This window comes from Habropoda laboriosa, unplaced genomic scaffold, assembly GCF_001263275.1.
Source record: "Habropoda laboriosa isolate 0110345459 unplaced genomic scaffold, ASM126327v1 scaffold57, whole genome shotgun sequence".
NCBI lineage: Eukaryota > Metazoa > Arthropoda > Insecta > Hymenoptera > Apidae > Habropoda > Habropoda laboriosa.
Genome location: NW_017100229.1, coordinates 3,674,027 through 3,688,539, shown reverse-complemented (window position 1 = coordinate 3,688,539; position 14,513 = coordinate 3,674,027). Strand labels below are relative to the sequence as shown.

Genomic DNA, 14,513 nt, shown 5'->3' with positions numbered 1-14,513 from the left:
ATGATCTACGGTGATCTTCGCATTCGCCGTCAAAGAATAGAACAGATAGAGCAGCGAATCGCGGCTTAACCTGAAAAGGTCACGATTAGAAGCTTCATCTATCCTGGAATCCCCGTGAAAATGAAGCCAATGTTACAAATTATCCGGCGAAGATAAAAAGAAAAAAAATCCACGGCGTGTCAGCGTTCGATGGCGCGCGACGGAATAATATCGAAGCGGTAAATCTTCTTAAACGAGTCGAGGGAAATTATTCGGTGATAGTGGGTGTCGTGGATGTAAATTGCGGCGTGTCGACTTCCTGGCAGCGGCGGAAACCGCGGTAACATCCACACCCACCGACTCGCTCGCGTGAAAACCACTGGCTGCTTACTCGATCACACCTGCCGATCTGTTTTATCTACACGCGTCCCGATTGAACCCGAAAAAAGGTGGGTGGATAAAAAGGAAAACACGGGAAAAAACAAGCGGACGTATCATCTACGAGGGATATTTCGGGCGTTTATCGCTCGGTTCGACGGGAACGACCGATCGAATTCATTCCCCCTGGCTGAATACGTTGCAAATATAATGGATACCGGATTATAGGGTTCTTTTTTTACCGGGGCCAGATGCGGGATTATTGTTTCATAACGGGTTCCCGCGGATTTCTCGTGCCTTTGTTTTCCATACGGACGTGATTCGATGAAAATTGGGGTCACTCTTGAGCCTATCGCGCGCCACCGCCGTATATTGTATATGTACATATATGTGTGTTTCGACAATATCGCCACACGTCTGCTATATCTGTTTTTCACCTATTAAATCGACCGTGATTTTCACCGGGCGTGTTATCAGCGTCCTCGTTCCAACGCATTCGAATGTCTTTGACTGGTTAATTAACGCCGATGGGGAAAATTGTGGCCGTGTCATTTCGACTGATGAGAATTCCTGATGAAATGGCAGAAGTGATGAAACACACCCCTTTTCTATTATTATTATTTCTGTTTTCATTGTGCGTGCGTGTGTGTTTCTTCTTTCTTTTCCCCATCTTTTCTCTATTTTCGTCCAGTTGAAAAGCACGATTCTTCCTTGCACAGGTAAATAGGCCAGTTTATTCGATAATACGGAGAATTATTTCGTACACCCTGACAGCTCTTCGTTTTACTCCCTTTCCCAATGACGAGCGAGTTTTTTAATCGCGACGTGTCCATTGAAACGGTGCAAATATGGAAATGATCTAACGCGATGCAACGAGATATGACGTTACACGCCGGGCAAAAGGGATGCGTGATGCACGTATTCGGCCCTGAATACGTTCGATTTATGCAACGCTCGTAATCCACGGGCCGGCGTAATATTTGTAATTCACATTCGTAACGTTAAAAACATGCGGGGGGGAGTCTCTACATCGGTCGAAACGAATTCGTGAAATTTCCGTTTTGTTTGCCGAACAAAGGCTCGTTCAGTTTCCCGCATTCTATATATCCCGCGTATGCAAAAAATGCTCTAATTAATCATTCTAAAAGGAGACGAATTAAACGAACAAGATTATGTTAGGGTGGACGACCTTTTTGTACAGTCAAAGTGAACGAACCAGGTTTATGGTATGGTAAAATTCGTAACGTTATTTTCGTTGTTAATGAAAGAAAAAAAAAGTATGGAACAATTTGCGTGTTCGTTGAAAGCTCTTTAATCCTGATTCGATGATCGAAACGTTTATTATTAACTCGTTCGCGGTACGGTGATTCGTACATTGTTCAGAGTAATCTCAACCCGTTCGTCGCCCGCTCTTTTAATTCCCACAAAAAATATATCGTTAAGTTTTACCAGACGAATAATTGAGCCACACAGAAGCCAAAGTGACTAACTCCACGAAATTAGATTTTTGTTAAGTTCTTTGAGTTAACCCTTTCACTGCTGTTTCACGCCTTTTGGCACATGTTCACTTAATAAAGAAAATTTAAAAGCGACAAATATTTCAGTTTAATCGAAACAAAAGATTTCGCGACTGTGAAAGGATTAAATACCAAGTGTGTGCTTTGACATTATACCTACTTCCAAATCTTTCATCTTCTAAATGGCTGAATTAAAACACAACTAACTCCAGCCATCGCACAGATTATCCCACATTTTTCCTCTCCACGCGCTATCATAAACCATAAACCACTTTGCGCTTGTATCTCCTCATCACCCAGTGCACGTATTCCCATGCGTCTCGACCTATTGCGCCAGCACACGCAGTCACCACTGTTCGGTTGTAAAAACCTAAATATGGTCAAGGCGAAGGTTTAGGCGACACGGCTCGCAATTTTACAAGGATTTCGGAAACCCTCTCATCTGGCCACCAGAAGCGGCAGCCTGCCGACCGACCGGAGGAACCAGGACTCGACCCTACAATATAACAAATAGTTTACAACAATAACCCCACCCTCTCGACACGACAGTCACCCCCGGAACACTCACTAAAATCCAATCAACACTCTTCAACCACCTCCACTACACATTTAAACAGCAAATAGAAACACACAGCAAGTTGATAAAATAGCACGCACAGACAGTTTTCGGGAACAGTAACACAGACACTCAAACATTCATTACCAGTCTAATTTTCGTAACACGTCATACATCATTAAACTAGTTATAATAAAGCTATATCACTGTTCAATATCGTGTTGACACATTCACCAAATCATACAGTCCACTATCCAAGTGACCATTTCGAAAGACTTCACTGGACTTCACTGAAAGGAACCCAGTTCGAAGTCCGCGTCATATTATCGTCGCGGAAATAATCGTCGACGCTGTGACGCGACCAAACAACCACCACAATCATCAATCAGGCCAACTCCATGGATCGATAAACTATCAGGAGCAGCCAGTTTGAAAATCCAAAGTGTTAGGTAGGAGGTGGATCGAGAAAATAAAAGTCACTCGATTACTAGGTGGCTCTCCCGTGTCTTTTTCTCTCCCTCCGCTGCTCGCACTTCCCGTAGAAAAAAAGACACCACATGTGGAATAATAACCCTATTCTAGTCGTTGTACGATTCCCCCTAAAAAAAAAGACTCCTCTCTCTCTCTCTCTGTATCGCAGACGTTCGAACGACCAACTTTCTCCGCGTACTATCCTGTTCGAAGCGTCCCTTACGATCGTTCCAAGGGCTGATACGTCGCGACGCTTCACCCTCGACACTCGAGCACCCTGGGTGCTCGATTCGAGGGGACACTGCGAGCCCTGCTTCATCTCGAGGGTGAAAATATTACGCCTGGCCGCTGTTTAAGTGTCTGTACGAAAAATTACCAATGTTTCTCTACCCCTTTGCAATTCACCGCTGAAAAAAAAACATACAAAATTACATTCGATTGGAGAATTTTTGTTTAATTGCAACGCAATCTTGCCGGGACTATCGAAAAATCACGTTACATTGCTACGTTGCGCTATTGGAAAAGAAATACAGATTGGAACGGAAGCAATATTTGAGCCGTATGATCGTCCCTTGTTTGTTTTTTTTCGGCGCGAGGGATACGAACGTGTGTCGCAACCCTTTGTGAAGCGAGACTTGGTGATTCAGGTTCTAGGGTTCGAGGATACGTACATATGGCTGAGAGAGGGCAGTTGTGGACAAAAAAAGAGGAGCGGAGTTTATTTGACAAAGGAGCTGTCAAATTCGAGCACGAAGGTAATGAGGTGATTCGGTGTTGAAAATTTCTTCACAGGGAGGAACGTCTTTTAAATCCATTGACACGATTTTTTTTTTCCAACGGGAGAAGATCATTTGGGCGGATCAGCAGAGGGCGATCGAACGACGCAAACGTGATTACGTGCCATTATCTAACCTCGATTCGGAGAAACCACTGATAAGGGAGAAGAGGCTCGAGTTGGATCTGTGTCAGTGGAATAGCATTAAGGAGAGCAACGACGCGAGGAAATTTTGGTTGAACGACGTCATGCAATCCGATGTCATGTTCAACGACGAACTTTGGAACCAAGAATGGTACCTGGTAATGAAACGAACGTATTTAAAAAGTAGCCTGTAGAACAAAAGCCGGGGGAAAACTGGGACGAAATAATGTTTGTAAAAATAAAGAGAGGGAAAAAAGAAACACGAGTGTACGAGCGGAGGAAAATCAATAGGAGAGTGAATCAATAACTGAAGTTGTTGGTAAAAGTACTCGACGGATAGGTCCCTGTTATCTCCTGATAAGATAAGGCTGCCTTATCAACTGTTGCAGCAAGACATGAGGTCGGACAAAACTCTTCCAAAGCTGGATCTGAACGTTGTACCCCTCTATCGAATGGGGGTAACTGGTCGAGGCGTGAGAATCGCTGTTTTGGACGACGGTTTGGAGTACACCCACGACGATTTGAAAAATAACTATGTGAGTAAGGCGTGATTTCAGTTGAAGGTACGTTTCGTGTCTGATAGATGACGAGATGTGATACTTAAAATTGTAGCTCCTCATTTTTTCAGAATATTCCATTTTTCTCCAATTAAGATTTCTCTCCGAGTCGATTAATTCAACTCGGTTCTTCTTTCCTTTTTATGGATTTATTGGTTTATTGATTTAGGATGCAAGTATCAGTTACGACGTGAACGAAAAGGACAACGATCCTTTACCACGATACGATACAAAAGGTAAGAATTGTACAGCGTGACGTGTAGTTGAATTGGAGATTTTAGTGTCGTATTCAGGTTGACAAAGTTGTTGTTAAAAAACCGTGGAAATTTGCGGGTCGAATTTACGCGCTTCTAAACGTTTATTACACCGACTAAGTACGCGAGTTTATACGTCCTGTCGTAAAATTTGTACGACCGAAGCGCTTCGCTCGTATATCACGTTCATTTTGCATCGAGAAGCTTCCAAGACACGGTGCTCCATAATAGAGAAACTGCTCGGCTGTTAGGCGAGCTACGGTAAACCGTTGACGAGAAACCTGTACAGAGAAATGCGTCAAAATTTGACATATTTCAAGTGTTCTCTTTGTAGAACTTTGCCGAAGATCTGGAGTCGCCAATTTGAACTTGTAGTAATTCATCGACATCTTCCTTCATTTAATACTTGGCTTAAAATTGCCAAATTCTTTTTCGACAAATCCTAACTATACCTCCTTTGCAAAAATTTAGACTCATACAGTACTAAATGTCCTGCTAATTTAAAATTCCTGCGTTCACGAAATGTATCAAATTTCTGTCAATTTATCGACATCTTCCTTCATTTAATACTCGACATAAAATAGCCAAAATTCCTTTTCCACCCCGTTTTCAAACTTCCCACCAAGATATCATTTTCCATAGAAAAATTCCTCGACGTCGACCCTTCGATACATAAACTTCTCTCTCCATTATCCCTTAAAATTTGAAAAAGGATCTCCCATAGAAACCTCGCGAATCACATTCTCCGTAACGATCCCCTTTCTTCGTCCCGCGGAGTGCTCGTTACTTTTTCACGCGTGTTGCAACTTATTCAATGCTCTCCAGAAGAGAATAACCACGGGACGAGGTGCGCCGGCGAGATAGCTATGGAGGCGAACAACCGGAAATGCGGCGTGGGCGTTGCTTTCGAGGCTTCAATCGGCGGGATCAAGCTTCTCGACGATTGGGTGACCGATCGCGTGGAGGGTGAGGCTCTCGGATATAAACGGGAATTGGTGGACATTTACACGGCCTCTTGGGGGCCGGCGGACGATGGGAGAAGTTTGGCTGCACCTGGAAGACTGGCCACAAAGGCTCTGGAACGAGGTGTTGCCATGGCGAGTATAGAAATTCGAAATTGCACCCTTTGACATTGGACGTGACGTTTAATCACACCGACGTGGATCGACTCGGGACACGCTTTCGCTCACTTTCCTCATGGGTCAACAGTTTCTAATTACCTGGAACGTTAATTACTTCGCTGATAGAAATGAACGTTCATTGTTTTATTCCTTATTTCTCGTCCAACTAGAGAAGTTTCGCGGAATTCTGATTAACCCTTGTGTCAACAGCCACAATTGTCTACTTTATCCACGAATTTTAGTAGCTCTCTGATAAGAAAATTCTAAACTTGAAGCAAACACGGATAGCAAATGTTGTAAATAACATTTCACCGGTAAGATCAAATAGTTTACCTAAGAAAATATGCAAAAGGGTTAATTTGGTATGATAAAGAACGGTCGTAAAATGACCGACGAAAAATTTCATATTTAGGAGGAATAAATCGTGCGAAAGGTCGAGAAACAAGAGGAGAGAGTAGCTCGATGCATATTTATCGAGTGAAAATATCGTTATCGAATTTTTAAATCTTCTCGATTTCGAACGATTGTTCAGGGCAGAAAAGGCAAGGGTAGCATTTATGTATGGGCCTCCGGAAATGGAGGCTCAGCGTCGGACGATTGCGGATGCGACGGATACGTTGGAAGCATTTATACCATTGCTGTGAACTCTGCCAGTCAGACTGGAAGCTCTCCTTGGTACGGCGAAAGCTGTCCGGCGATTTTGACCACCACGTATAGCGGTGGCTCTTTTCGGGACCAGATGATAGTAAGCACAGAAATATATGTAAATTACGCGGAAAAGCATCGAGAAGTGTGATCTATTTAAAATGTGAAGGAAAAGCCCTATCCATTTGGTTCATAAAATATACAGGGTGCTTCATGACACGAAAACAATGGGAATAGTTGGTAGAAACATGTGCATTATTTGACCTTATTCCCAAGTTATAGCCATTTTTGTAGTCCGGTAAAGTGCAACTGCTTACCTTTAGAAGAACTTCGAAATGTCTACCTGCGGTCGTGATACAGTAGAATTTCTCGATTTAAAAAAAATGAAAATACGGTAGATTTATATGTGAATCATTCAGGCACAATCTTATACGAGCTTTCGTTATTTCTCTATCTCCAGTTCATCGTTGAAGTGAAACACGCTGTATATGTATATTTAACAACTTGCTGCAATTTTTAGAGTGTTGCAGAACAATTTGAATTACAGCTGGTCGTTGTGTTATTATTACAAATTAAGTCATGGAAACAGTGGCAGCAGTTCGAATGAATATTAAATACTATCTGCCGACTTCCTGGATGGTAGAGTGAATGGAATGCAGCTTACAGGGAACGGAATAATTTAACAGACACTATTTCCGTCTTTCCAGGTGTCGACAGACCTAAGAAACACCTGCACGTTGAAGCATACTGGCACTTCCGCGTCCGCCCCATTAGCTGCGGGAATCCTGGCCTTAGCTTTGCAAGTAAAGTAAGAGCTCGTTGGATAATTTCCCTTCGAGGCTTCTTTCTTCCAAAATCAATAGAACCTCTCTGTTCCATTTTGTTTTTCTTCTCGCGAGAATACTCTCGCTGAAACACTCGCACAAACGCGTCGAATTCCGCTATAAAATTGTAAATTTCTCCGTTCGAAGTCCGAATGTTAGAGGAGAAAGAGCAGAAGAAGAGCCTCGACAGCGAAAAGAAAAAGTGTACGTCGAAAATTGAAGCTTTCCTCTGTGATGGATATTTCCGTAATCTATTTTCCATTCATGAAAATGTTGTTACTGGAAATCCCCGAGATTCACCGTTGCAGAGGAAACGCAGCGAAAGATAAATCCGTGGCATGACCATAATACCAAACTCGATTAAAAACTTATCGTTCCAGGAAATCTCAGACGCAGCACGTGCTCGTTCCGCCCGCGAAACTGCGAAACTTCTGTGCAACAACCGGGGTTGTTTCGAGCCATTAAGGAAAACACCTTAGGCTGTTTCGCTCGCCCTCTGCTCTTTCATTGTTCCTCCAACTCGTTTATGAAATATTCCGTTAAACCGAACGGCGCAAATATTTTTCCACGTTGCACAGACTGATCGAACTAAACTACAAATCTTCTCTCTTCAAGCAAAAACATAACATGGAGAGACGTACAGCATCTCATCGTTTCGACCTCTGAATACTACCCGTTGAGGTGAGAATAACGTATTGAAATTGTCGAAAATTTGAATAGGTATAGCTCTGAACGTATGTAAGCTAGAACGATGTTACCGACGTCGGTGGAGAGTGTGAATCTTCCCCTTTAACCTAGTTTTTGTTTCATCTCGATACGATCACCTGTTGCCGAGATATCGTCGTTCAAAGGGAAACGCAATTTCTAACGCGCCGATATCTCTGTCCTTGTCTAGCACGCTCGGACCTCTCACTCCCACTCGCTTCCCTGACCTACCCCGCTACAGCGTGCACGTGCGCTCAGCGGCAGACGCTGAGTCAGCGGTTTTTTTTACTATTACTACTTACGACGTACGCATTTCCAAGAAAAAATGTAGGTCACCGCGGGGTTTGGGAACCCATGAATGACACCTCCTGTATTTTAGTGTTGCACTTTGAGGTGGCGTATCTCCGGAACCGATTGAGATATCGACTTGAAACAAAAAGTGGTACAAAGGGGGCGTATCTTCCTCTATCCACAGAGTGTACTAACTTGAATATTCCTTCATTTTTCTGGACGTGGTTTTCGTTCGAAGTTGAGCTTGCATTACTACGTACAAGAGTATTTTGATCGATTTAAAAGAATTTTTCAATCAAGTGCAATTAATATTTTAATCGCAGTATACACCGTGCACTACAATATTAACAGTAGAACTTTATATTTTGCGTAAATAATACATTTTTCAGTATAATTCGTCGGTTTTTAATTATTTAAATTTCACAACTAAAGGGTAACTATATTTTTCTATTCTGAACTACTTCTAATCCCTAAAAATTCATATCTCGTGCCCAAAGGGTTAACGAAGAAAATATTCGACAGCCTGAGATACAACGAATCGCTAGAAATAAAAATAGCGTGAGATTCGCAAAGGGTGTGCCGTCAATGTTTGGACGACCGGTGGCCTGCCAGAGTCGTTTGCCACGATTCGCAGAAACGTAGAAAAAGCTTTCTCGTGAAATGGGGAAGACCGAGGCGATCTCGTTCTTCTCGGCGGGCATCGCGGATTAAAGCCACCTCGTGTCATTCTTATTCGCTCCGCGGTCGAGAAGCGAATGTAGGTCGTGCAGTTTCGACGGAGGGGAGGAGGAGAAACAGTAATTGAGGTGAAACGAACAGGAAGCGGGGAAGATCGTTGCTTTCTCTCGGATAAAAATAATATCGCGGTCGCGTTCGTCTGTGCGCGCAACCTGATCGACAGTCAGGGTGTCGGGACACGTTTCCAGCATTCCCCTTTAGCCTTTCCTTTTCCGTTTCTTTTCACTTGCATTCTTTTTCCTGAAATTTAACAGTCGGAATTTAACAGTTTCTTTTCTGCGCCAGCGAAATTTATTTAAACAGCCAAAGTGATTGTGAGATGAAATTAATCGTGACAGAATGGAAAGCTGTTGTGCAGTTTACAAAGCTGTGTTGTTTCAGAACGATTTCGGGATAACAAAGGCTGGATTTCCAGTGGAGAGGAATAAATTCTTCGTTAAACGGCTTCAATTCGTGTTACAGCGTATCAGATCTCCGTTAATGCCTGGCGATAAGCTAAATAGCCGGGATATTTATACGTGGTATTCGTCGATTTTGCTATCTGGTGTTTTAGTATGAACGATAATACACTTGGAAAAGAGGGAAAGTGTAAGTAGAGAGAGAGAGATGATGGTGATTTCAGCTTCATTCATAGCATCGAGAGAGTGACGCGCTGGCTCGAATTCAGTGACCTGATTGCGCGATTGTATCGAGCTCTCGGCGGGACGCGACGAACAATGCTTTATTCAACGCCGATATCGCCTAAATGAAAGCACCCGGAACGATGTTTGTAAAACTAATTCTTTATCAGTCTCGCGCAAAGTGCCCAAACAATCTCTGAAATCTATGGGAAATCCCCGAAAAATCTAGTCTTAAAATATATCTCTCTGTTTGAATCGATGAAAAATGTTCCAGAAATGTTAATGCGAGAATAAAAAAAAGGAATATACATATACATACGTAGTCACGTTGAAAGAGAATTACCCCTTTTAAAGGGTAGAAAGGAAGTTAAATGAGCCGCTTTGCTCTCCACGGGCAAGACAGAGGTTTCTTGCGGCCGCGTAAAAACGGTTTACACGCGGCCCGTTTCATTTTACGTTGGTCATTCTTCCTTTCGCACAAGCGAGCCCTGTAATTGCATCAACTTTCAGGAAGAACCCCGGCTGGTTCAGAAATTCCGCTGGATTTTTGTTCAACTCACGCTTCGGCTTCGGGCTTATGAACGCGTACAGGCTGGTCACAGCCAGCTCCATTTGGACCACCGTGCCCGACAAGACCATCTGCAAAGTGGACATCACGAGACTGTGAGTGACGTTGCATGAAAATTTCATCTTTGACCTTGATTAATAGCGTTACATCTTAACTTTCTTAACTGGAGAAGAATTACTCTGACATTTTTTAAATTGTATTTCGCGTGCTTTTAAATCGGACGAGTTACACTCTTGACACAGATTTTAATCAAAATGTGACAAAGACGATTGATTACCAAATGTAAATTAGGTTTACTTACCTGACACAGTGCTTACGTGCACAGTAAAATCGTTATGAGAAATTTATTGGACAAATAGGATCTATTTCCGTAAGTTTATGGAAATAGACGTGTGTTTCAATTGTCAGATTTGTATAATGGAATACAGATACACGCTCGTTAATCGATAATACGAGCACAATCTCGTTCTAATCGAGCTCGCCACATGCGATTTACCACTCACGGTCCATTTAGATTACCACGCTCGAACGTGATTCCATGCGGTGCTTTAAACACCGCTGGTAGCTGAATATTCGTACAAGCTTTTCGAGTATTCCATATTTCGATCCGATTTTTTCCCTGGTAATCTTATTGAGATTTCACGTTGATCGTAAAAATGAAACTTTTATTCCCTTGTTTCGTATTTGTTAGAAATGAAATTATTTGTTTTTTCTTTCGGTAACGTAAAGAACGGCAGAAAGATAAATGTCGCTTGTTTTCTTGAGCAATCCAGGCCACGTCTTCTCTTCTCCAAGAAGGCGAAAAACGCCGGTTTATACTCGCAGTTTCTTGCAATCAAAGCCTCAGGTGATGCTCGGGTTGTGTCCTTGGTCCTTTAAAAAGCGCAGCAAAGCTCTGGTGACTTTTTACGTCGTTAAACTCAACATACCGGAAAGCGCTCTTCAGTCATTCGTTACTGCACCGTTAAGGGAAGACGGTCGAAAAAAAAAGTGGAACGTCTCGAGGACTTTTCCTACGTTCCACGTATGCACGTCAGTTTGACTTTCTTTTCAAAACGAACAAAATTGCCTCGTTTTTGACATTTTCACTTAACATTCCCCGATGTCCTCTCTAAAATTCGCCGGGAGAGTGCTTTAGTAAATTCTGCGAAACATTTCCGTGTCGGTGAATTCTCGTTCGGTAGATATTCAAATCTCGATCTAAACGATATAAAGCGTAATTATCGATGGGACATGGAAGGAGGACAGGAAGTTTCAAGCAATTCTATCGACAAGACACGCCCGAATACGGAAGTAACACGCGATTTATGTATGCAACGTATTAGAAAACAGGCTGTTTGGTCTAGATGGAACAAGAAGCTGGCTTACGGAAAACCCAGGGCGCTCCGATTCGACGCGAAGAACCAGTGTCTATTGGCAGGCAACGAGATTGCGTTTTTGGAACACGTGGAGATCAAGGTCAGCATCAGGTACAGTTTTCGCGGCGCTCTTCAGATGCACCTCACCGCGCCCTCAGGTACGCACTTTTCATTTCACGTTCTTTTCAAAACACATTGTCACGTGTTTCACGATGAAACACAGGGACAGGGTTTCGTAACGTGCGATCACCCGCAAAATAATTACTTTATATAATTACAAATCGTCTCTCGTTAAAACCTTCATCGTTTTAACCACACTTCAACATACGCTTACGTTTCATTTCTTCCTACCTCTTTTCACTACGTTTGTAATCATTTCTAATGGTTTCTCCCCTTCAACACTCGCTGTACTTTAAGATCAGACGAACGTAAAGCTCGTATTTTCAGTTCCAAATTAAAATTTTGTACGATATTGGTTAAATTTAAAAAAAATCCTCTTTAAACGGTACAGAATGGAGTTTTCACACGTGTTGCAACGATCTCGAGATTCCGCCCGGAGGATTTTATCATTGGTACAAGCGTGAAAATACCGCGGCTGTATCGTCCCGGTCTGTCGCGTATTTATCGCCGCGTAAGACGGACTTCACGGCGTCTGGCGCAGAAGACGAGAGAAGAATACAGGGTAGAGAACGGCTGAAAAAGTAACATTTTTACCGCGTACACAACGCGGCCGACCGCGTGCACGTCGCTGCTCCAGATCGATTTCGCCCCGTGAGAACCGCCTGAGAAAAGTGCGCGCTCGCCGGTGGAGAACAGTCAAGAGCGAGTAGATTTACGACCGCGTATGCTTCCGGTTTCTAAAGGCGAAATTTACTGAAAAATCTTCTACCTTCAATCTTTCTACGCCGGGGGAAAAAAATTTTCCAAAGATTCCCCCTGCAAGCGGCGAAAGAAGCGAAAATCATTAGTAAACTTTCTTATCTTCGTTGCTTCGGAAGGTGAACGTGTACGGAAAAGGAATTTCGCTTGTTTTTATCCACAACGAACGTGCAGGTACGTTCGTGAATAGAAGAGGCTTCTCTAGATTCTCGTCTTGTTCTTACGGCGAACACGACAGAGGAAACGATTTCACCTGGTGATGGAACTGAATCGAGCTAATTCGAGCGAACCAGAGGGAGATTGGCCTGACCATTGTGCAGTAACGTTTAATTCCGAGCACGTTCACGGATTCCTGTTATATTAATAGCTGATGTGTTCTCTCTCTTTTACAGCGTGCAACGCGTGGATTAAACCGGAGGAATTTTCGAAAAATAACGAAGGCCGTAGGGAACGTAATTTCGGTCAACCGGAAACAGGGTCGCGTGATTTCCGAAAAAATGTTATCCAACTCGCAGATTCGCGAGGAATAAAATTCCACCGACGTTTAATTGTCCTCTCTGTCTGTCATTTTTGTTACAATTTTTTCTCGGAGTTATTCTCCGGTGGAAATAAAGGTTCGAAGAAGTTTTAACGAGTGAATTAGTGAGTTAATTATAATATTGACGAGTCAATGCGTTTTAAAGTGAATTAATGTGAATTAAAGTGTGACGAGAACGAGGATAAGAAGAAGGTTGCTTTTGGTGAATTTTAAAGGGTTCACGGTGCAACTACTGAAACCAAGAAAATGGGACAACTCGACTTCCGGTTTCAAGGAGTGGAAATTTATGTCCGTGGCATCCTGGGGCGAGGATCCTCGTGGTATCTGGATTCTAGACATCGCCGACAAGGTGATTCATCCATCCGCCGAAAACATTTCCCATTAATCTCGCCCGGTTACACCTTCTGTCCTCTCTCGATCTCCTCTCCAAACTTATCAACTACATGCACCGGAATGATTCTCCGTTTAATCGGACTTCACGCTCAATAGCGTTCATTTGTGCCTCGATAGACCGGTCCGAAAGGGAACACCGGGACAATAGAGGCGTTCACGTTGATTCTACACGGGACCAGGCATCCGCCGGAGTATCGCAAGAACCGTCCGCAAATTTACTACCAGAACTACAACCGTATTTAAAAAGCTGTGAGTTAACGTTCGTCGATTCTACCCTGTGTGAATTTGTTTCGATGTTATTTTAATTTGCGAACGCCAACCACCGTGAAATTTATTCCTCCAACGTATTTCCACGCCTTGTCTTCCTTTTTTCTCTCTCTGCAAAAGCGTGTGTAGAATTTCACCGCGAATATTTACGAGTTCCGGTGAAATTTATGCTTTCAGGAGATACTGCGATCGAGGATCGAAGAAATGAACGACATCTACGGGGGATAGATTGACCGAAGAGATTCCTGGGAAGATAAATTCGCGGAGAGAAACCGACTCTATATTCGTCTCTATATAAAAATAAATAACCGAATAAAGTGTAGTTGTGTTTGCGAGGATTATTTAATAAATTCACTCGTCTCAGTCTTCTTCCTTTTTTGCACATTCTACGTCTGCGAGTGGAAAAAAACGAACTGCGCCGAGGCTGGACGAGCAGGGAAGCTGGTTGAATATTAATAACTCTGGGACCATTAACAGATGATTACGACAAAGGGAATCTGGAAGCACGCCGCATTTCCTAGCGGCTTAACGGCGGAAACTCGAAATTGAAAAGGCAAGGGGAAAAATATGGAAAAAAGAGAACGTTCGTTGTCATATTTTTCCAGGATAATTCTCGTCCCTACGGTTGAACCCGAGCTTTCCGTCCAGCGGAATACACAGGCCGAATTCTACTTTCTGTGGCTTAGGGAGCGTTCTAGAGCACCGGTTTCTCTGCTCCTCCAAACCAACCGCCTGTTGTCTCTGCGGTGACTTAGAATCTCACGGGAGAAGGAGCAAACAGTGCTAAACTCTACGTTCTATCGCGAACTAAGATTTGTGCAATCCTCGTTGAAAATTTCCACCGTCGACGACGACGAAACGTCCGCGATCGGGAATGATCGATGCAGAAGAACCTGGATAATTCCACTGTAGAAAGGTATTATTACTTTCGCGAT

At 43.1% G+C, this 14,513-nt stretch overlaps 1 protein-coding gene across 1 annotated transcript in view; it reads left to right on the top strand.

The window, feature by feature from the left end:
- The window catches only part of LOC108571263 (neuroendocrine convertase 1-like), a 24,702-nt gene extending 10,928 nt beyond the window's left edge, over window positions 1-13,774 (top strand). Inside the window, exons 3-15 of the mRNA XM_017933263.1 lie at window positions 3,549-3,656; window positions 3,748-3,978; window positions 4,210-4,356; window positions 4,547-4,613; window positions 5,457-5,728; window positions 6,285-6,497; window positions 7,105-7,205; window positions 7,837-7,902; window positions 10,086-10,238; window positions 11,490-11,659; window positions 13,134-13,267; window positions 13,429-13,560; window positions 13,756-13,774. Of these exons, the coding sequence (XP_017788752.1) occupies window positions 3,549-3,656; window positions 3,748-3,978; window positions 4,210-4,356; window positions 4,547-4,613; window positions 5,457-5,728; window positions 6,285-6,497; window positions 7,105-7,205; window positions 7,837-7,902; window positions 10,086-10,238; window positions 11,490-11,659; window positions 13,134-13,267; window positions 13,429-13,554 (1,788 nt within the window). The 3' untranslated portion in view covers window positions 13,555-13,560; window positions 13,756-13,774. The remainder of the gene's footprint in view (window positions 1-3,548; window positions 3,657-3,747; window positions 3,979-4,209; window positions 4,357-4,546; window positions 4,614-5,456; window positions 5,729-6,284; window positions 6,498-7,104; window positions 7,206-7,836; window positions 7,903-10,085; window positions 10,239-11,489; window positions 11,660-13,133; window positions 13,268-13,428; window positions 13,561-13,755) is intronic.
- Window positions 13,775-14,513: the final 739 nt, after the last annotated feature.